Source organism: Neopelma chrysocephalum, unplaced genomic scaffold (genome assembly GCF_003984885.1).
Source record: "Neopelma chrysocephalum unplaced genomic scaffold, ASM398488v2 Primary Assembly neopelma1_323, whole genome shotgun sequence".
NCBI lineage: Eukaryota > Metazoa > Chordata > Aves > Passeriformes > Pipridae > Neopelma > Neopelma chrysocephalum.
Window position 1 is genome coordinate 2,623,211 of NW_020897986.1, and position 22,122 is coordinate 2,645,332.

The 22,122-nt window shown below is 39.6% G+C and overlaps 1 protein-coding gene across 1 annotated transcript in view; it reads right to left on the minus strand.

Annotated features, from left to right (window-relative positions):
- The window catches only part of CSTF3 (cleavage stimulation factor subunit 3), a 49,099-nt gene extending 28,591 nt beyond the window's left edge, over nt 1–20,508 (minus strand). The window contains exons 1-3 of the mRNA XM_027705343.1: nt 20,321–20,508; nt 11,477–11,578; nt 11,251–11,346 (exon numbers count right to left, since the gene is read on the minus strand). Coding sequence (XP_027561144.1) covers nt 11,251–11,346; nt 11,477–11,578; nt 20,321–20,350 — 228 coding nt within the window. The 5' untranslated portion in view covers nt 20,351–20,508. The remainder of the gene's footprint in view (nt 1–11,250; nt 11,347–11,476; nt 11,579–20,320) is intronic.
- Nucleotides 20,509–22,122: the final 1,614 nt, after the last annotated feature.

Genomic DNA, 22,122 nt, shown 5'->3' on the forward strand with positions numbered 1-22,122 from the left:
GGGACAGCAGAGATTCAGTTTGATACTTCTTTCCCCTCTCCCTCACTGAGCATTTCGTGGCTTCTCTGCTGTAGCTGAAGATTCAGAAACCCCTGGTAAAGTGTTCTAAAACTTCCTGTAGAAAACGGCCTCTTCATGGCAGACAGAGAGCATGTAATCATTTGGACTGTGAGGACTTGAGTTTAACTGCCAGGCTAGGTGGAATGTTATGGAAATACAGAATATATTCAGACAGCATTTGCATTAAAGAATGCTGCAAAATGATTGCAGAAAAAGTTTAAAATGTTAAAAATGGTATGCAGGCTCTCAACTAATTTCTTACATTTAATTTGCATAAAGGAACAGGAGGGATCTCAGAAACACTAAAATAGCCCTTTTTGTTATATTTTGCTGCTTTAAGCCAAGAGCAGCACTTGGTCTGATGTAAAGACACCGAGCACACAATATCAAACTGCTCTGTAAAACTGACATGTAACTAGCACAGCATCTCAACTGATAATCCCCATCACTGGCAGAAAATATTAAATATAAAACAGAACCGCTACCGAAACACAATGTAAACCACCTAAATTGAGAAAATGCAGCTCACAGCAAGGTTCTCAAGAAAAAGCGTGAATTCCCCCACGTCAGTGTTGGAAGACAACAGTGTTTGACTCGTTTTTGGTGCATGTTGAGTGGTGACCCAGTGTGCTTGAAAAATCCAGCCTGAAGATTTAGCAACATGGTGAATCAGCATCAGTACAAACCCCCTGTGATTGAATCAGCCAGCACTTGAGAACTGATTTCAAATACTGATTGGAGCAGGAAACTCTGCACACTGAGTGACAAACGTCACAGCCCAGATGTTAGATCTTAGCACCTCTACCAGCCTGGGAGGAAGGCAAACACAGCCAACACTACTGAGTTCAAGTAGCTGGTGCAACTTAGCAGTTGGGCAACATTTCTTTGCATTAGAGGCACAAAATACACTTCAAGAGCAATGTTTTGACTATGAAGCTTTTGCAGAAATGACAGACTGCTACAAGTCTGTCATGCAGGCTAATCAGACCTCATCAGTACAGAGTCTTCCTTTGATTCAGACCAAAGATCAGCTAGAATTATCAAACCTAATTAGTTAGAAACACCCCATATTTTTCTGATTAGTAAATTAAAAACCCCATAGATCGACCTTATTCACAACTTTTCTAGGGGTAAACCCAAATTTTAGGAACATTAAAATAACAAGTAAACATGTGATATCTAATGTCATGCTTTTTTTTTGTAAGTAGTTGAGATTTCTTATGCAACAGTAAATTTTTAACAGCTAAGACTACTAGCACAAAACTTACCTCCATCTGCTTAGTGCCAGAAAAATATTTCTGCTGAATTCAAGTCTGCCTGCTAATTTTGAAGTTCCACAGTACTTCCCTTTTAAACCCATTTTGAACACACACAGAAAAGCATGTGCTACGTAATTTCTGAGTATCAATCAAATTGAACTAACTAAATAAATAATAATAAAAAACCAAACCAAAAATCCTGAAGCCTGAATTCTATTTAGTCACAGCTGACATGGGAGAAATGAAAGTTTTATCTTTTAAGGATAAATCATACCGTCTGTTTCCTGCTCAGGGTTACCAGCACTGATAGTTTACCAAGGGCAAATACTGTGGAATATTCTGAGGTATTTGCCCATCCTGCTCAAGTACTCCTGTGCAGAATTTCAACGGATGGAAGTTTATTGGTAACATTTCCCTGAGGAATTCTAGCTAGTGGGGCAACGACAATGGGCAAGTAACATATACTTACCAGGGCAGCAATTTAGTTTTTAGGGGATGGAGCAGGGATGGGGACCCTGCTCTGTATTAAACATGTTAACTTGCATACACAGCATTTTTTCAGGTAACTTGGACGAAAAAGCCACGCATTTGGGACTATGTTAAAAGTGCATTTTCAGAAAGGAAAGCTCAGTAGGGTTTTCAGAGGCACCTACGTGTACTTTTTAACATTTATCCCAGTCTATTTACAACCGGTCCACTTGAAACTTCACATTTTTCATTATAAATAAACTGTCCTTTTTGCTAGTCACCTTTTATATACCATCAGTCATCAGCAGTGTGATGTGCACATCTAGCACAATCTTACAGTCAGGCAGAATTCACAATTCCCAAACCACGGTCAGTCAGGACTACAATGACAAAACCTCCCTAGTGAAACGAAATCTGCTCAACTAAGGCTCTCAGTGTAGGGCCTTCCATTCAAATTTGGTATGAAGGATGTGTTTCTTCATGTATGAACCTGTCAGCACTGTCAGTTTAGGCAAGTAGGCTGTAACTAAAACTATTAGTTACTCCAATGTCATGGAAAATCTGGGGAAAGGGGTCAATTGACAGAGGTGACAGAAGGAAACTGCAAGCTGAGCTTCTACCAGCAAATGTGTAACAAAAGCAATTTTCTGCAAACTTGTTCACTGTCACTCATCTTCAACTTGCATTAATTGCACATGAGAAGTGCAGGACACCTTTAAGTAGATGCAAGCCTACATACACTAAATTACCACCACTCCAGTGTCTGCAGTATTAACATCAATGACAGGGCTTCTTTTACCTCAAACTCCTGCATGATATAACGTGATCTTTTAAGTATGGTGATACAATGCAAAGGAGTAAACTATGGAGACTAACCAAACCAAGGTCCAGGGAAAGTTTAAAGGAAACTAATTCAGAACTGTTTCGACAATATCCTGCATATCACAGGCTGCTGAATGTGTTTGCATGCTTTACAAATGCAACACCATTACAATCTCACCAGCAGCTATTCAGTTCCACAAGCAAAATTAAGAGTTGTAAGAGCACCAGATTTCTTCTGCAACAATTAGGATGCTAAAAAGTTTGTCACGGGGTTAGTTTTACATTTATTTTTAAAATAAAATCGGGAAAGTTACAGAAGGGCGTCAAAAAGTTAATTATTTCATTACTAGGGAATCTCCCCCCACTCCACTTACTGCCCCATCAAAAATGGTCAGTACAATTCTGACACTTGAAGAGAATGTGTGAGCTGTCCCATCACAGCCTCCCGGGACCTCCTCCTCATCTGAAAGGGGAACTGCAAGTGCCCATTGAAAGACACGGCCCAGAGCAATACCCGAGAGCCCACAATCCTCACACCAAATATACTTCTACGTCTGCCCACAAAAAACACACAGAAATAGTATTTTAATGGGTAGGGAGGAATGGAGAAAATGCAGGCCAATACTGGGTTCAAGACAACAAAAATAAAAATGAAATCTAGCTCTATCTTTCCCACTCCTTTACATACAGCATCAAGTCATGTTTCTGCACTCAGGCTGAAGCTGCACATAATAAAATTCTTTTCATTGTTATTTTAAATATATTCTAAACAAATTATTTTTCTAAGTACCTATAAACTTGTAGGTAATCTGAGTAAATTACCTGTAGACAATTCACACTGATAAGCTCATACACCAACACTTCTATTCTATGATTTTAAAAGAACGTTAATTATGCTGTGTGACCTCAGTACATAAACATGTATATACACAAATGAGTATGTATACACGTACATATGTTGAGAGATTCCTGAGGAATCCACAGGCACAGAACCTAATATGCCCTCATTTAACCATAAAAATTAATCAAAATCCTAAATTAAGAGAACATTTTAAACGCAGTTTGATGTATAACTGTAGTTCCACTGAGCACAATGAAGTGAGCTCACATTCTAACTTCACCACATCTGTTTTACCTGCAGGATAACACACACATAACCACAAACTTGCCACCCCATTTTTGTCAATCTAAACAATTTCAATCTGAGGGTTCATTTTTATTTTGTTTCAACAGTAAGAATAGTGTTTGAACACCTATACTTCCAGGGTGAACAACAGCTGATGGAAGTTGATGACTGTTGCAGTCTGGACATAGAAAATCCTACAAATTAAATAACTAGGCATCATTTTAGTCCAAATGTAAGTCTGGAGAAGTATTTTAAACAATGTTTTGATATTTATTCTCACATAAACCAAATACAGCAGTATCAGACTGTTTATAGCAAGAATGTATGGTTATGTCTTGTTCCAGTTCCATGCACTGGTTATTTCTTATTCTCTATTTCATGCACTAATGCAAACCACGGGGAACTAGAGAGAATAAGTTGCCTTCATCAGAACGTCTAAGTTTTATCTAGATATATTACAGGAATCAAAAGAGGTAAGACAGTTGATCCTCCATCACACTACTAAACTTTTCAAATTAACTAATATGAATTTAGAGGAACAGCTTGAACTAAGGATAAAAACTATATAATTTAGATATATGTACAAGCTGTTCTGCTGAAACACAGAGCCAGCGTGAATGTATGAGTAAAATTCCCACACGTCCTCAGCACACTAACAATTCTCCCTCTCCTCCTTTTGGAGGAGCAGATGTTAAAAGTCTGAAAGCCTTTAGCCTGGCAGTCTAAAGGATCTTTGGTTAAACCATCTACTAATAGATCAGCAGCGTGCGCTCCCTGGAACTTGTGCAAACTAAGGTCAGTGCAGAGCCTCTGCCACAGGGCTCAGAACAACCTGCTCCTAAAGGAACAGGCCCAGAGCCAGAGGAACCATTTACACTTCAGGTTAACAGGGAGTTCTACCAAACAGTCTTATCTCAAGATGCAATAGGACTCCACTCCAGAAAAGTACTACTGAAAACCATGCACAAACTAAATCTAAAAAGAACATCTTTCTCCTTATCTGCCTGTCCTTAATGCCAAACATTTATGATGCCACAGTTCTAATGAACTCTGGACACGCGCCTGTGTTTCTACATTATGAATATTTGTCACTACCTATCCAGCTAAACCCCAGTATGGATCAGATTCAAAGAATTCTAAGATCTCATGTGTAATTAACTGCATGTACATAATGTGCATTAAAAAAGTGAATGCTGCTTGTGCACTGGTAGAGTTATGAACCAATGCCTGTCACTTCTCACTTCTGAATTGTTATATGTAAGAAAGGAAAAAAAATGTCATAGGGTATTAGGTACACCACACAGAAGTCCAAAATTGCTACTGGATATAGAGCACCTGAAGCCAGTGGTGAGAAAAAGCAAACCCTAATGAGGGGAAAACCAATGCACACTCTAAAATGAAGAGCTTTTCTTCTACCAGGACACAGGACTCTCACAGGGACCAGCTTGCCTTCACAGAGCTTCTAGCTAAGAGAAGCCACTGCATTTCATGACAGCCATGATTCAAAGCCTTTTCACAATCTAAAGAGATGCCACAGCAAATAAAGTAACATATTATTTTATGTAGTAGCGCTGGTAGGAAAGGTTTAGCAGAGTGTTCTCTCAGCCATCACACTTCTCAAAATCTGAATAAAGAGCATCAGGAAACTCCACCAGCTAGAAGCTGGAAGAGACGTAGAAACGAATCAGAAATTAGGACTATAGCTCCCTCTCCCATGCAGATGAAGATAACCAATCTGTAGCAAATACAGGGTACACAAGAAACCTCTGTTTTTACTTCTGGTTCTTTCGGGTTCAGACAGAAGAAGCTTGAGTTTGTGCCTGACCTAAAAATACCAACAGAAGATTCAACGAATGACTTCAACAAAATAAAGCACACAATGAGAAAAGTTTTCACTGTCCTTGTTACATTTGAAAGTGAGACTTCAACAGTGTTGTGAACAAGAGTATATAGCTAACATTTCTAACAGGGATATTTCTGTCACCCCACATGGAAAGAATACAACAGAACAGGAAGCAGTTCGTGTTTATTCATGTGAAAACAGCAACACACGATAGAAGAGGGTTCATAGTCATCTCTTCATTAGGCATCGCTTCCACTTCAAAAAGGTCCTAAAAATTTCCCATGATATTTTTAATGATCAAGTACAGAAAACAGAGTCACGAAGAAACCCACCAGTGTTGTACTGTGCATCTCCTGGAACTACAAGTGTCAGTGTGTGGGTAACTTTCTGATATTGTACAACTTGTAGGACCACGGCAACTATGCAAGATGTACAGCCTGTATTTACATATTGAGCAGAAGAGACAGGAAAGAAGTTGCATTCACCTTCTAGTGCAAGTCTACAATAATCACACAGACAGAACAACATTTATTAACAGGAATGGAACAAGTTCCACACACGAATAAGAAAAGATCATAAATAATACAGTTGTAAAAAAGACTGAAAATCTCAGACTGAGGCAGTCAAGACTGTGCAATATGGGTATTTGTACAGAGCACCTGTACAGGAGTTTCTCAAAAGCAGAAGTTTACCATGAGAAATGTGGGAGGCTAGCGGGGTGGGCATGGATTATCATGGCAATGCCTTCCAGGAAGAACTTAACAAAGAGCAGCTGGTGAGACAGACAATATTTTCGGTTGAAAGCACCACTAAACACAACCTGAGCCAAGGAGTCTATTCTACTTTGACTTCTGATCACTCCAACTTCATCCTGACAGAAGTCAGTTCCCATTTTATCCCAAGCAGAATAATTTTGGTGGTATGTCCAACATTTTTTTTCCTGAATTCATAACCAGATTAAAGTAAAGCAGGGGAAGAAAATGCTTTGAAGAAACACAAACATTTTAAACAAAAACAGTCATTTTTCTAAATGGTTTTATTTACATTTTTCATATACAAGTATGTTAAATGATACATTCTGACTAGTATCCACACCAGTGTGAATTACATGGATTAAAGATACTGATGTATTGCATATGATGAAATGCAAAAGAATCAACCCTAAGCTTTGGTCCAACCCTCTGAATCCTCATACAGAATCTGGTTTGCTATGAGACATCTAAAATTCAAAGTGTTCACATCAAATAGAAGTTATGTAAACAAATGTATCTAGTTTCATTTCTTTAGAATGAGCAACAACACAGGAATCTTACTTGCAAAATTCTCAAGATGAAAAATACATATTAACAGCCCAACGCTTCACATGCACGTTACCAGGTTTGTATTTATTGTTTCTAGACTTGGGGTATTTGTCACAACTGTCTCGTACTTATGAATTTTAAATCTTTAATTATGGCAACGTTTTAACCCCCACTAACATCAGTTTAAGGTGACCACGATATAACGCAATATACTCAACAAAAAAAGATAAAAAGGTGTCGTGTGAACTGGCCTGAAGAATTCAGGACAATTACAGATGAAAGTTTCCATTCAGAGTAACTGGAACTAAAAATTCTTTAGATCATTAAAAAAATGTTGCAAATACATGACCACAGTTTAATAAATGTGCTTAAGAGGATTTTCAACCTGGTGATTTCTCAAAGGAAAACTAGCAGAGAAAAAAGAGACAACTTCAAATGTTGGCTTCAGAACTACTGAAGTATTTACGACACTGGTAATGTCAATGTTCTTTCATGTGCATGAAAAGCATTATCAAGTCTTTCTGTGTCTAAGAGATGGTTCAAACAGTCAAAGAGACAAAGAAAATAGTAACAGACAGCTGGGCCTATGGGATCACAGGGTGTTAAATCAGAATTTATTTTTACATTCCTGTAGCACCTTTTAGCCAGGTGCCAAAGCACTTTAATCACTATATCAAGCCTCACAACAACCCTGTGAGGTAGGTTGTTTTAATAATGGCAAAACAGGTTAAATAACTTACCCAAGAAGACACAGCACATCAGCAGAGCAGGCTAAAATCCAGACTGTGTGATCTATGGATTTAACATTATGGCACATTTGGCACTGAGACTTACATACTCCTTTATAAAATCTGTGAAAGAGGCACTGCCACGTGAATTGATTCAAGTTTTCTGGAAAGAGGTTTTTACGAGAAAGGTACCAAGAGAAAAACATCCTTTAAGCAACTAGAGAAAACAAGAGCCTGAGAAGAGTGGCATTACTGTTCCACTTCCTAATTTTAAGAGATGTGGAATAACAAGTTAACTATTTTACTTGCTCAAATATGTATCAAATCCCAAACTCTATTGAAGTGTTCAAATACTATGACCCCAAAAAAGTTGTGAAATGGGAGTTGTTTCACCCAATTCTATTATTTCTAGGTCCTGCAATTCTTCTTTGAAGGTCAGAAGAAATAAGAATCAGTGTGAGAATCCAAACTTTTTCACCAATTCAAACTTTAATAGTGTAATTCCCATTAAAAAACAGTCAAAGCATGCCCTTCCAAGTTAATTTCCATGTTCTACTGACTACCTAAGAGATCAGAGCATATAAATCAGTGCTTGGCACCCGAAATGCCAACATGAAGTATTTGGTTCCTTCAGCACAGTGTGTGTATCAGCTGCAGGGAGCTGGATAACACACCAGGTGCTGAGCACTGCTTTGCACTGTATTCCACTAGGGAACACAGTCATACACAAAAAGGGAAGCAGTCAGTGAGCTGAACAGTCAGAAAACCAAGAGGTAACACAGCAGTAAGGCCTGCACTTGGATGTTATACATTACAAAATGGACTGGCATATGCAGGGCAACAGTTTTTGTTAATATAAACAATGATTCCTATGGAAGTGACTAAAAAGAACACATTCCTTGAGTTAGGCAAACAGGAATTTAAAGACTTCTAACAACTGTATCAATAGAGTACAACTGTTAAAGGGCTAATTTCATTTTCCTAAGGCCATAATCACAACCCTCATCCTGGCTAATCTTCCAGTAATAGCCCACAACTTGGCAATGTTTGCAGCTCTGACTTATGTCTTCCAGAGGACAAAATTCTCTAGTGAAAGACAACCTGCCAGAAAACAACCCCCACTTTCCCTTTCTGTCTTTCTGTGAGGCAAAGAGGAAACATTATCATGTTCAAGAGTAAAATGCTTCTTTGACATCAGGAGAAATGCACTTGCAGATGACTAAAGATTCAGCAATTTTCAGATTTCAATACTGAGGCAGTGAAAGTAAATCAAAAGCTATGCTGAAGATCTACCACAGGCTTACTTTCCCAACTCAAGGGTGAAAAGATCTATACTTCTGAACAGTCCAAGAGAAACTTTCTAGCAGGAGGAGACTACTAAGATTTCCACGGAAAAGAAGTCCTTGGAAAATACTTTCCCTATATTCTTTGTACATCTTAAGGTTGCAATCAAAGAAGTCTCAAAACAATTGCTCTACCTCAGGTAGCCTTCACAAATTAATTTAAGACTTAATTTATATTCAACTACAGTGTTAAAAGAACATGTGAGATAACATTTTGTTTTAAATTTACTCTCAGATGAGCTGTTCATATGATATGCAACTTAAAACAACATTGACAAGAGCATCCAATTGTGTGTGCATTTTTTCAGGGAGGAATTTGGAAATCAGAAGTTATTTCAACTTACAGCTACAAATGCTTACATATACTTAGGAGAGGCAGAGAAAATCATATTGCTGTGTAGGTAAATCAGTCACTATATGAGTTCTGTGATATGCTACTGGAACCAGGAAAAAAAAGTTGAAAATTAAGCCATAACTGGCATCTTTAAAATTTGGCTGTTAAGATGGAAGATAAATTTCTAAAAAGTGCCCCCTTACATTTCTTTCAAATATAATCCTCTTCAATTGTAACCTCTACCACAAATCTACAGTTTGTATTTTTCCACTGTTTTGAATAACAGAATCATATTCCATATCTCTAACATCTGAAGTGTATTAATTAGGCAGACACAAAAGAACTTGTGATCGTTATGCCAATTCTCTCCTTCTCAAATTTACCTCATGTTACCTAGTTACCAAACCTGCTGAGAAGCAGCTGATCTTCCTTCCTTCAAGGAGCACATAAAAAATGATACCCTAGACTGTTATAAGCTTTGCCACTGCTAATGTTTCTAAATACTCTTAGATTATAGATCAGTTAAAAGGTATGGATTAAGGGAGGTAACACCTGTCAGTTCAGCTCTGAACGTGGCTCCAGACAAGAAGGTTCACACTGGTAACAGGACTTTCTGCTGAAAGATCTACAATATAGTACCAGCTTTCTGAGGTGTTCTTACTCTTAAACTTGAGGCATGGGAAAGGTGAAGGTTTTAAATAAGCACAGAAATCAGGTAACGTAATGTAAAAATGATATCAGATTACATTCTAAAGACTGGAACCTGTAGCAAACAGGTTACAGGATACAAAAGGCTTAAGGATTTGGCTGCAGGGTCCCAATGGCAAAAATATGTATCTGTATGTTAGTCCATTCACAATCTCCCAAACATGTATAACCACCAACATTCTAACTCCCACTACAAACTGCTGGAAAAAAAATAGTGAAAACTCTATTTAATTTGGTAACATCAATTCCGATTGCATTGTAACATCTTACTTCAAACTGCAATATAAAAATTTTTGTTAGATTCCCACCATCTCAATTTTATTTGTCTTCAAAATTTACTGCCAGGCACGTCTGGATATGTAAATTTAATGTAAAATAAGATACGATAACTATACAATGAAGTTTTGCCACTCAGATTGCTGCACGGCAAGTGTCACATGAAATGGAAAAATATTGAGCTCATTTCTCATCTACAGAACACAGGTCCCCACCCCTGTAGTTTAGCACACAGAAAATCTGTCCTGAGAAAAATGTGCAGCTGGAAGATGCTCACAAAAAGCATGTGCATTAGGATTAAATAACAACTACAGAAATGAATAAAACCAGAACCAGCACTCCTCCCACCCCCCAGTTCTGCAGGGCATTTCATGGCATGTCATTAAATGTGGTCTAAATGACCAGTGCACTACGGGGTAAGTCTTACACAGTTATGTAAACAAACACAATTTTTGTTGGGATTTTTAAAGGCTAATGAGTTGTGCTAATGCACTTTCCCAGCATTTTCATTCCAGAAATTAGCTTCCACCCCACACCCTCCCTGCAAACACTGTTCACAGAAACACTCAATTCCCTAAGAAAGCAAAATAAAAGAAAAATAAAATCCAAACATTCAGAGAAAGTCATTCAAATAAGTTTGTATGTGTAAATAAAAAAATAAGTCCTCTAAGTAAATGACACGGGAGGCAATAAATTGACACGACAAGCAAATAAAAGGCTAAAGCACTCCAATACCATTGAAACAGTTTTAATGTTGTTGCAATTCCATAATGCAACAATCATCAACTCATAAAAGACCCAATACTTTAGAATTCATTTTAATCATTCCTTTGTACCTATTTTACAAAATAAAGGCAAGGCATATTTAAAATCCCCTTTCCCCTAGATATTATGTGCCTATCTTAATCATGCTTATAAAAGTAGAAACTTAAAACTCCTATTAAATGTCATATAAGGAAAAAAAAAAAGTAAAAATATTAACCTCTGCTTCAATGTACAGTTTCCAGAATCTGCCAGAACTGGGGAACTGGGCAACAAGGCGTTCATAGGTCTTCCGTGCTTTGTCTATAGGCTGATTCTAAAAATTGAAAATCAAAACAGCATTTACAATATTATGACTTCTGTAAATGAATATGCTGATTTTTACTCCAGAATCAAATAGTGTGAGTGGACCATAGATAAGGAAATGTAATCCTATGTCACTAAACCTGTGCCTCTCGAATGAGAATGCTCCAAGCGTCAAGGTCATATGGATTTTCTTCTAGTTTCTTTTCAGCTTTCTTCACTTTTTCTGGGACATATTCAGCAGTCTAGAAAAATGAAAAAAGAAGACATAAGAGATCACAAGCAGTGTTTGAAAAGTTCTGCCCCAGCCACAAAGTCAAGCTAACAGTAACATTCTGACAACGTAACGTTTCCCGAGCTCAGTTTTCCAACTGGATTTACTAAACTGTAATTTCTGGGGTAAGATAATGCACTCTTAGCACAAGTTCTACCTTTGTGGAGATCCAGCAAAGAGTTAGACTAAACCACCTACATGTTTCTAAAACACCAGAACAAATTTGAGTTTGCTGGCAAATTTACTTCACTATGAATTTTAAACGTTTTTACCACCCTTGAACTTTTAAGATGCAATAAGTAAATTCAGACCAATATTTCTATTACAGACCCCAGAAAAACAAATCCCTGTTACTGCACAAGTCCATCTGTACATGGAGAACAGCATTTTGTATCAGAAATTTAAGATGAAAACTAGGAGATGACAGTTTTAGCAGGAACATATACATGCTGTCCAAGCACAGTTTCTTTGTTAACTTTCTGATCTCTCATCTTACAGTTGCCTTCCTGTAGTTTTGACACTAAACTATCCTTAAATTGCCCTTTTTCTAAAAAAAAAAAAGCTTTACCAAATTGAATGTGTACTTGTTGACACGGTTACTTTTACAGAATAGGTTTGAGTCTTCTTTCAAAGACCTCTGGAAATAGATGCTTTATGATTTCCAGCTATTTTTTCTAGATTTAACACTGTTATCACAAAGTAGATTAAAAACAAATTACAATCTGAAGATCACATACAGACACCCCTTAAACTACATGCTTCTTACAACCCTAAAGGAGATGAATTTTATTATTAAGCATAAAATATTATTTTGACCTGTACTCCAAAACAGCTTATTTACAAACTTTCCAAATCTGACTCATTTTCAGGCAGTTGTCAGCAATCCAAAAATCATACCACCAACCAAATTCTTGCCTTTGTGAGATGCAATGATAATAACCTGTAAGTCATTACTACGAGAGCTTGCTGGTTAAATTTTATTTACAAGTTAGCTACATAATTACTGTTAGAATATATTTTTAATATATTTTTAAAAGCCCCTGTCAATTGCTAAATGATTATTTCAAGGAAATAATTGTAATTGTTAACATTGGGTCTAGGTCACGGAATCACAGGATGGGTCAGCTTGGAAGGAACCGGGTTGTCTGGTCCAACCTCCCTGGCCAAGCAGGGTTATCCCAGAGCACATGGCACAGGTCAGTGCATCCTTCTGAGGCTGGAAAAGATGGTGAACATGATACAAAGAACCAACACTCCTCTCTCAAAGGTGCCATCACACACTTGGAAAGGGAAACAGAAGTAACTGGACTCTGCAGAGCTATGACTTCCAGTAACTATTGTGCTTCACTACTGGCAGATGTTCCAAGGATACAAAAGCAAGGTATTATTAATAGATTTTACTGGAAAACCATTTACTTTATATGGCAACAAGCTGCCTGTGACATACTGTACAAACAGTGACTTAAGAGAAAAAGCTGGGGCCGGCAAACGCAGGGAGCCTCGGTTCCTTGGGAACATCCCCTTTGTTTGCAGGAGTGCCCTGTCACTGCAGTGCCACCCAACAGCTGCTCCTGTCATACAATGCAATTCAACTTGATCATTTAAAGGAAACAACTGTAGTTCTGAATATTTTTCAGCATCACCAGTTTTCGTGTCAGTCCTCCTTGCAGGATGTAAATCGAGATTTTTTAAAATAAAATTACTTATAAAAATGGACAAGCGATCAAAAATGTTGCAGAACTCTAAAATGGACATGTAGTGGAAGATATGCATTAAAGGGAAAAGAAAAAAATGAAGTGGAAGAGTTTTATAGGAGTTTAAAGATCATTATTCTTTTTAATTTACTTTTCAAGTAATTCTTAACATTAATTGCTCAGTGCAAAGCAGTGTAGCTTGAAGGCAAGTATCAAGTCCCACATTAAACTATTATCAAATTAATTTCATTTAAAAAATCCAATTAAAAAGCAGTAACTCAAAATCGTCAGCTCAAAAGTAGTAAATTTATAAATTTCCATATTTTTACTCTGTAACACCATGTTACAGTTCAACTAATACAGGCTTGAGATGCAAAACAGTATAAAATGAACTAGTGTTTTCATTTCTTCTTTATGACATGCATAAACATATTTGAGCTTACAGAACAGCACTGAAGCTGAAATTTCCAAGGTTTAAGCACTGTCTACGGGTGACCCAAAGCAGCAGTGTGTCAGTACTATTAATGGCCGCTACAATAAAAAGGACCCCACCCTACAAAAACACAGGGTCCTGCACTGTAAATACTGAATTTCAACAAGAAAAAGTAGAATGGGCCACTGAAGCACATTTCAACTATCTTAGTAGTAGTTTAGTTGTATTATCTCAAACCTTCCAATGTGACAAAAAAAAAAAATAATTGTTTCACTGCGGTGTCAGCTGAGTTAAGACTGCAGGAATTTGATTTCACCTGTGCAGATATAGGGTCATGAACTCAGAAAGGCTGAAATAGCTCATGAAAAAGGAGAAGTGGCTAAGATGCATAACTATAGCAATCCCAAGTTAATTTTGTACATTTGATACAGGACTCAGGCTGTGTAAGAAGCACAGTAAGTCCATTCTTTTGTCAGAAAATAAAAAAGACTAATTTCCTAAATTGGCAAATATTCACTTAGCAGCAGCAGATAAGAGTTCTCCACGCTCTACATAGGTGCTCTACAGAATTGAAAATAACTTTATGATCAGTTTTAAACTAGACTGCCTGAACTTGCTTCTACCTTATGTCATATGTAAGAAAACACTTAATTTTCTACAGCCAGTGTGAACTCCCTCTCCTGTCCCTGTCCATCTCCAGGATGTGTAGAAGCCATCCACATTTAGTGGACACACTGCACTACAAGCAAATCGGTGCCCTGGTTCTACCTGAGGGAAAATAAGACCTCTTTACTTTGCATCTTCACAAAATATCACTCCTGATATACTGGAGGAATCAACCCTTAGGATTTCCAGCCTGAACCATTTTGCCAGAGCTGGGTGTGTGAGCAAACACACATTCAGCCACACCCCAAATCTGTGAGGATGAACACCCACTGCACAGACAGCAAAAGGGAACCAGGAGCTTGACTTCCAACCTAGCTCAGCTACGGGCACAAAGATGTTTGCCCTGACTTTTGGAAGCTGTGTGTTAACTGCACTCTGTGCTCACACCTGCTGTTAGCAGTTCAAGGCTGCGCAGCTTTTCATTATTTTTCATTGTACAGCCTGCAAAACCACCGATCTCCCAAACTGTGAACACTTAATTCTTGGCTGTTCACTGCCATGATCCTGCCCCTAGATAAGCATTCTCACCTAATCTCATCCTGTAACAAGCCAGTTCCTGGAGTTAAATCAGCAGAAAAATAATCCTATCAGAAAAGTGATTTAACTTTCTAGCAGTTCAATGCCTTGATTTCAGGACCAGATCCAGGCAGAATAAAGGATGCAAAACCATTCAAGACCTCAGCAGTCCCAACTTAGACCAGCTTAAACTACTATAAAACTGAACCTAATCAGAGACAGATACTGGCTTTTAACTTTTCTTTACTGCCTTAAAAAAAAGTGTCACAATGAATTATTGCATACACACTGCAAAAACACTTTTTTCCTCTGCTTTTGATAGCTGTGTTCGGTATACATCCACATAATCAGGCTCCTGTCCCACAAACAACCCTCTGAAGGTCATGGAATTATTTTAGCACTTAGGGTTCTGTGTCTTCTTACCACCTAGTCCAGTTCACAGGTTCCCTTTTATTATTTATACACTGACAAATATGAACAGATCTTGGGTTTCACAGAAACTAGAAGTGTAAAATGATCTTTCCAAAATCTGAAAAGATCTAAAACCAAATTATCTAGCAAGAAGTCTAGGAACTCCTTCCTGCAAAATACATCAACTGCACAAAATCCAAATCTGAATTCATAAAGAATGTCAGAGGGAACAAAATCAGAAGGAACAAAGTTGACTTTTGACTTCTAATATTTACTTAAAGTTAGTTATCAATCACCTTCAAGGAAAAATTGTTTTATACCATCCAGGTTAAAGCAACAGTTTCCCCAGGCCTCTTGAATGAACCTTGATTCCAAAGAGTGTAAGAAAATACTTCGCTAAACACCTTTCAATTATTTGCACCACTTAATGCATCGAATTTCTTAAGGCATCCTCCTGTTTCCACAGAAGGATCTTCTGCAGGGAAAAGGAAATGTATTTAAAACAGCTGTTCCACCTGTGAACTGACCAGTTTAAGATGATTTAAAAACCGCCACTAATTCGGAAATAAGAACTCCTACAAACAAGACACACAGGCTGTTGTACACAAAAAGGCAGGAATTTTAATGGCTAGTTTAGTCAAACTGGTTCAATACTCAAAAGGAAGTCTACATCCATTCCACAGAAGCTACTGCCTGGTTTTGGCTGGCTATTGCAGTTTATCACAACCTGGACTGCAACAGACCCAGTGGATGCAATTTCAAACATATTAACACGCAACTTAACAAGCATTGTTACTTTCCCAGTTTGGTAAATTTACAGGTTTGCCGAGTCTAAGAGTTTTCTTTCCTGAAAGTTTATTTATAGTTGTATATGCATAGAAGAAGTTTTAAAATCCTTTCCTCAGTAACACATCCCTTCACTACAGTTACAGCTTATCAATCCTTGCACTTTCTTAAATGTTTTTAATGCCTTGACTTCTGTTCTGCTACTAAATGAATTTAACTGTGAGCAGTCTTGAAAAAATGTTGTCCTTTAAGACTGGATCACCATGAGCAGACATAGCCCAGCACATTTATCTTAAATAACTAAAAAGGATACTTTTGGAAGTACTGCCCCAGCCCAATACATTCTGGGCTGTTTCAGAACTCTAGATAAACCAAGAGCTTTAGATTAGTAATGCTTACTCTTCTTTCCTCACGGGACTATTTCCCAAACTTTAGACTGACACATTTTCCACTTCAAGTTCTTGTTGGCAGACCTGGAACTTACTGACTCTGGAAATGCACCTAAATTATAGTTTATTTGCAAGTGTGTAAAAACTGGCATAAAACCACTACATTGCCAATACAAAAGTCTTCGTCAATACTTGTGTTCATTCTGTTTACAACCTGTTCTTAGAATAAACTTTAGCAGTGACAATAAACCCAGTTTTATGGGTATCATTTAAAATATGCTCTTAGAGAACTTTCCTTAAAATGGCTCCTCCTGAGACGTTAAACCCACACAGTCCTGCAAGAATAACCTTCTGCTTTCAGCCTTGCACTCAGTGACACATACTTTTAAAATGTTAAACTAAAGTTAATTACAACATTTAGTATTGTAGAATTGTATTTAGAATGCAAAAACTTTCATGATGTACCACCTCAAACAGACACAAGACATGAACTTGAGAAAGGAGTAAAAAAAAAAGGAGAAAGGAGTAAAAAAGGGAGAAAAGTACCAGCAAGAAATGAGAGTAGACTGTCCTAGAGGTATTTTCTATAGTCACAGAGACAATACAACCATCTTTTTCCCCCCAGCTCAGTCTTTGACCAGATCCATATTCATGTAACACATATACATCACACACACCAGGGGATGTGTCTTGGAAACAGTCACAGCAAGTCTGAAATGTGTGTTCCAGCCTTAAAAGATTAGAAGGCAATTAGTGCAGAGGTAAAGCAAACGTTGCATCGTCTTCAGATAAAACTGATGCCTGGCAAATAATATATTAAGTGGGGAAAAAAGTGTTTGTGCCATGGTAAAAAGAGGAAGAAAGCACAATAACTTTAGGTCTTGTCAGAGAGTACATCAAACAACCACGATTGAAATGGAACTCGATGTGTACATTAAGGTCCAAAAAATGTAAAGACAGACAGAGGTGCAAGCATGTGCTCTTTGTAAGCTTGACACAAGACTGGGAACAGCTTGTCAGGGAACTTTCTGGCCAACAGTGGCAGATGCAGCCTTCCAGTCTACAAACGTGCATGTCTACGATATAGAGAGGGCTGTTTGCTATTCCAAACATTGACCCTGGAAAGACTGGTTTGTTAAACATCATGTCTCGCAGGGGCCTAACAGATTTTAAGTCCTGACACCATTCAACTGGTTCTGCAGTGTTAATTTGGATCCAGCACAGTTAACACAGTGCAAGAATTTAAAATCCACTGGAATAGTGATGGCTGCAGCTCCATCTTGTTCTACAATAACAATGTAAGGAGGAGACAACCTACAAAAAACAGCTCAGGTTCCTGATCCGCCCAGGAAAGCAGCCCAACAATTCCTGGACCTAAGCTTGGCCTAAATGCAGTAAGGCCACATTTCAGCTGCACTGCCCCTAGTACAATAAAGCCTCCTAAAGCCCACCTAGTTCTTAAACCCTGTAATACTTTTACTCTCCTGCCCCCCCATCCAACATTCCCCTCTGTCCTTCCTTTCTACACTGCCAGAGCTCTGTACTTGCTGGAGACAGCAGGACAATCTGTTATTCCCCTGGCTGCCTTTGGAAGTCCCCTCCAAAAGCTGAGCCCTGGGAAGCAAGATGCAGACTACCCTGCATGTCAGTGAGCTTTAACCTGCATCATGAACTACCACATTTCCATCTTATGCACGAGACAGACGCAAATAAACTTTGTAGTGCCCCCTTTACACTGATGCGTGTGACTGGCAATGAAAATGGCACCCAAAACCTCAGGAGCTGCTTGGGGAAGCAGAAAATGAAACCTGAAACAGGAAAGCCAGGTGCAACCCAACCTCTGCCCAGCTTCAGTCTCCCACAGAAGGGCACGTTTACAGCCCCAAGAACAGTGTGTTTGCTAAGTCAGAGTGCCCCACAGCAGCTGCGGGGTGGGGCAGGGACAAGGCACAGCTGCCCCACTCACTGGGCTCTGCTGGTCCTTTTTCCACAGCCAGGTGGATTTGGGTCTCCCACGCCCTGCACCCCCACAGCCAGGCTGGCACTGTGCTCACTGAAGGGGCCTCCCTCCTACACCATGAGTGGGAGCCTCTGGGGCCGGAAACTCCATGGCAGCGTTGCTAAAGACACAGAGATCAAATTGTGGCCTGTTGTAACATTCAGAATCAGAGACAGAAGTCTGTCAGGCAAGAAAAAAGGCTGGGGAGGACAAGCTATCGAAGCTGAAGAAACCTGGTGGAAGGGAGAAAACTGACTATAACAAAATCAGAGACTTGCAGGAGATCAAATCCATCATAAAGAGGATGAAGCAGCAAAAAAACAAACAAACAAAAAATAACCCAGTCTACAAAAGCATTTTATTTTTATTTAAAGTGCACCCAACGTGAAAACAGTAATCACAGTGGCCAAAAAAGATGAACCTTAACATGGACTGACCCCTAGGTCATATGTTAAACCAGGTGCTTTTCCGGGCTGCAAACAAACATTTACAGTTTTTTGAACGCTAGACCCCTCTGTGACGTGGCACAGCAACACTGCAGAGCTGTTACTTCACAGAATAACTTTTACTTCACTCTACAGACAGTAATTCAGCCTTTTGCATATCAAACACTCCCTTGCAAAAGAAAATAAAACCTTAAGTCAGCATTGTTTAAGTTAAATAGTAAGGCATTACAAGCTACATGCTGCTTTGACCAACAGCTCAACTGTGCAGTAAAACATCCATTATTACATGTGTGTATATATACATATATATATATATACAGGAATGTGAAGATTAAATGTGAAACATTACACACCAGGATTAACAGAACTTTGCTGTAGCATATTCTTACTTCTTTGCAGCCATGAAATGAACCATCCTGAAGAATCTCCTACTCAAAAACATACTCCAAGTACACTTACTAACCTGATCAGCTTGGAGCACGAAGGCTGGCAATTTTGGGGATATTCTCCCAATGAGGTCAAACCCGGATATTTTACACTGTGAGCATTTGTCTTTCCTACATCCACCCACCCACCCCCTCCACGGCATCGGTGATTTCGTAAAATTTACACCCCACCCTTTCGGTGTAAAGGCCCAAACACACAAAAATTAACCTGTTTTTGTAAAGAAAATTACGTTCTACAAAGAAAAAGCTTCCTAAAGAAGCACTGAGTCATCAGCTTAAGTGTTTTTGAAGGCTACCGTGGCCACCAAGGCATGTGACTGCGTTATCAATCACTCCTCCCTCCGCCAGGAACTTCCATCCCCCCCTCTCCAAACGACACCGATTTTAAACCTAATCCCAACTACAAAAAAAAAAAAAAGCCAGTTTGGAGAAATTCTGCCAGCAAGTAGAAGATAGTACACTGTAACATCAGACTAAAAAAGATTACGAACAATACCCTGACTGCACCTCCCTATAAAAATAGCAAGTTATGGTAAATACGTATTTTAGTCTATTAAAAAAAACCAGGCCAAATTCCACTGAAACTGCAGCTATTTTCACGCTAGAGGAAATCCGTGCCGTACAATAAAGAAGTCTCTTAATCAAACAAGTGTATTTTAATTATTTTTTTTCTAATTTAAACGCGTTTTAATAACGTTTTATCCCGGAAGAAGAACGTGTCGTTAAAGAGGCCTCGTTCATTAAACGGCAAGCGCTCGCTTCACCAAACACAGCAAATTATCAGCGTAAAAAGCTTATCCGGGTCGGAATTTTCCTCTCGAGCGAGGTGCGCTCACGGACTAGGAATAAGCGAGGCTCCCTCGCTCCCCTGGGCCCCGCGCCGCCCCGCTCCCTTGGTCGGCTGCGCTCACCCAGCTCCCCGCTCACCTGGTCGCCGGCGCTCCCTTCTCCGGACATGGCGCACTACGGGCCGGTCTTGGGGCGCGGAGGGCCCCGAGCGAGGTCAAACAAACCTCCTTTCAGGCGCTGCTCCCGCCGCTACCGCCGCGCCCGGACCCAGCAGCGACTGAGCGGCAAAATGGCGGCGGCGCCTCCGGGCCGGGGGCGGGGGACGGAAGTGCGTCATCGCCGCGCGCGCGGGAGGGCGGGCGGAAGAGGCCGCAGAGGGGGCGGCCATGAGGGAGGCGATGCCCGGACTTCCTTATTCGCTCCCTTCCAGCTCTGTTTTGCTCCCTCTGTTTCTCTCTCTCTCTCTCCCTCACCGGCGGCAGGGGAAGGACGGAACCCCGGCGCCCGCCCCGGCCCCGGCCCTGAGGGGTGGCCGAAGCAGGGGCCCGGCAGTCGCTGTGGCGCTCGCGGTGTCGGTGCTTCGCTCCCATCTCTCGCTCCCCGTTCCCTGGGAGGGCCTCGGAAATCGGGAGGCTTTGGTGTAGCCATTGCTCAGTGAATTTTCCACCGGCCTTCACAGTGTAAAAAAATAACAGCATTAATGCTCCAATGTTCAGCGGTTTTCTATCGGTCTTTACAAAGTAAAAATAAGAGCAATAATTCTCCGTTGTTCAGTAAATTTTTGTCGGCCTTTACAATGTAAGTTTCTGTTAAGGTAGTAACAGAATAAGCCAAGTTTCCGAATGCTTTAGTTAAAGCAAGGGTAACATAAGTATCCAGTTTTTGGCTAAGAAATGCTGAACAAAGACACTTTCTAACCAGCAGTAAAGAGGCTGCTCAGCGGGCAAGTTCTAGTAAAGTTCAAGCTCCAAACGACCACCAAGAGACCACCAGAACGCCCTCTGGTGACCAAATAAGAACTTCTGAAGAAAAACTTCTTAGAACTAATTAACATATGTATGAACTTCATGAGAGAAGGCGTGAATATGTAAGACCTTTGTTGCATATGTAATATTGTGAGTAAACACACTCACACGCTTAGAGGAGTGAGCCTCCTGTGTGGCCAGCGCTGATAATAAAAGAATATCTGGCCACTAATGCTCTCAGATCGAGCCTTGGGGGCTTCTTGTTGCCGATTTACGGGAACAGTTCCGTCTCCCCCGAGCTCCTGCTCATCGAGGAGACAACTTCAAAACACACGCTAAGAGGTCGCTGTCTCAACAGACCTCGAGGGCACAGGAGGCAGCTCCCCCTAAAGCTGCTTAATTTTATTTACAAAATATTCACCCACCCTGACCGTGAGAGAAAGGCTTTGAATCAACCACTGCAGAAAAACTGTGCTGTGTGATCAAAAAAAAAAAATCACTGGAGGAGGCTTGGCAGGTATCAAGGTGAAAGCTGACTTAGCTGCCTCCACAGCAACAGTGTGATTTTAAAATTGTACAACAGTCATGCAGAAAGACGTGAAATATCTCAGTGCTGGTACTGTGGGTTCCTTTCTGCTTCATCTTCCAACAGTCACCTTCTTAAACCACAGAAATGTGTGGAAAAAGGACACAAGGAAAACATCCCATGTAACCTGAAGCTTCGCCTGGGAAAAGAAAAAGATAATAAATATTTACTTGACTCATCGGTGCAGTAACGTTTTTCTTCTCAGACTTTTGATTCTTCAGAACTGAAATACAAACATGCCTGTTAATCTGTGGTGATAAATAAACTGTCCTGTTCTTGGAGAACAGTGATTTTGTGACATGGGCTTAATTTGTTGTTTCTTAGGGGCTATTCCTTCCATGTCACAACAGACTCAGTTTTGAAAATATTTGATAAATAAATAAAATTTC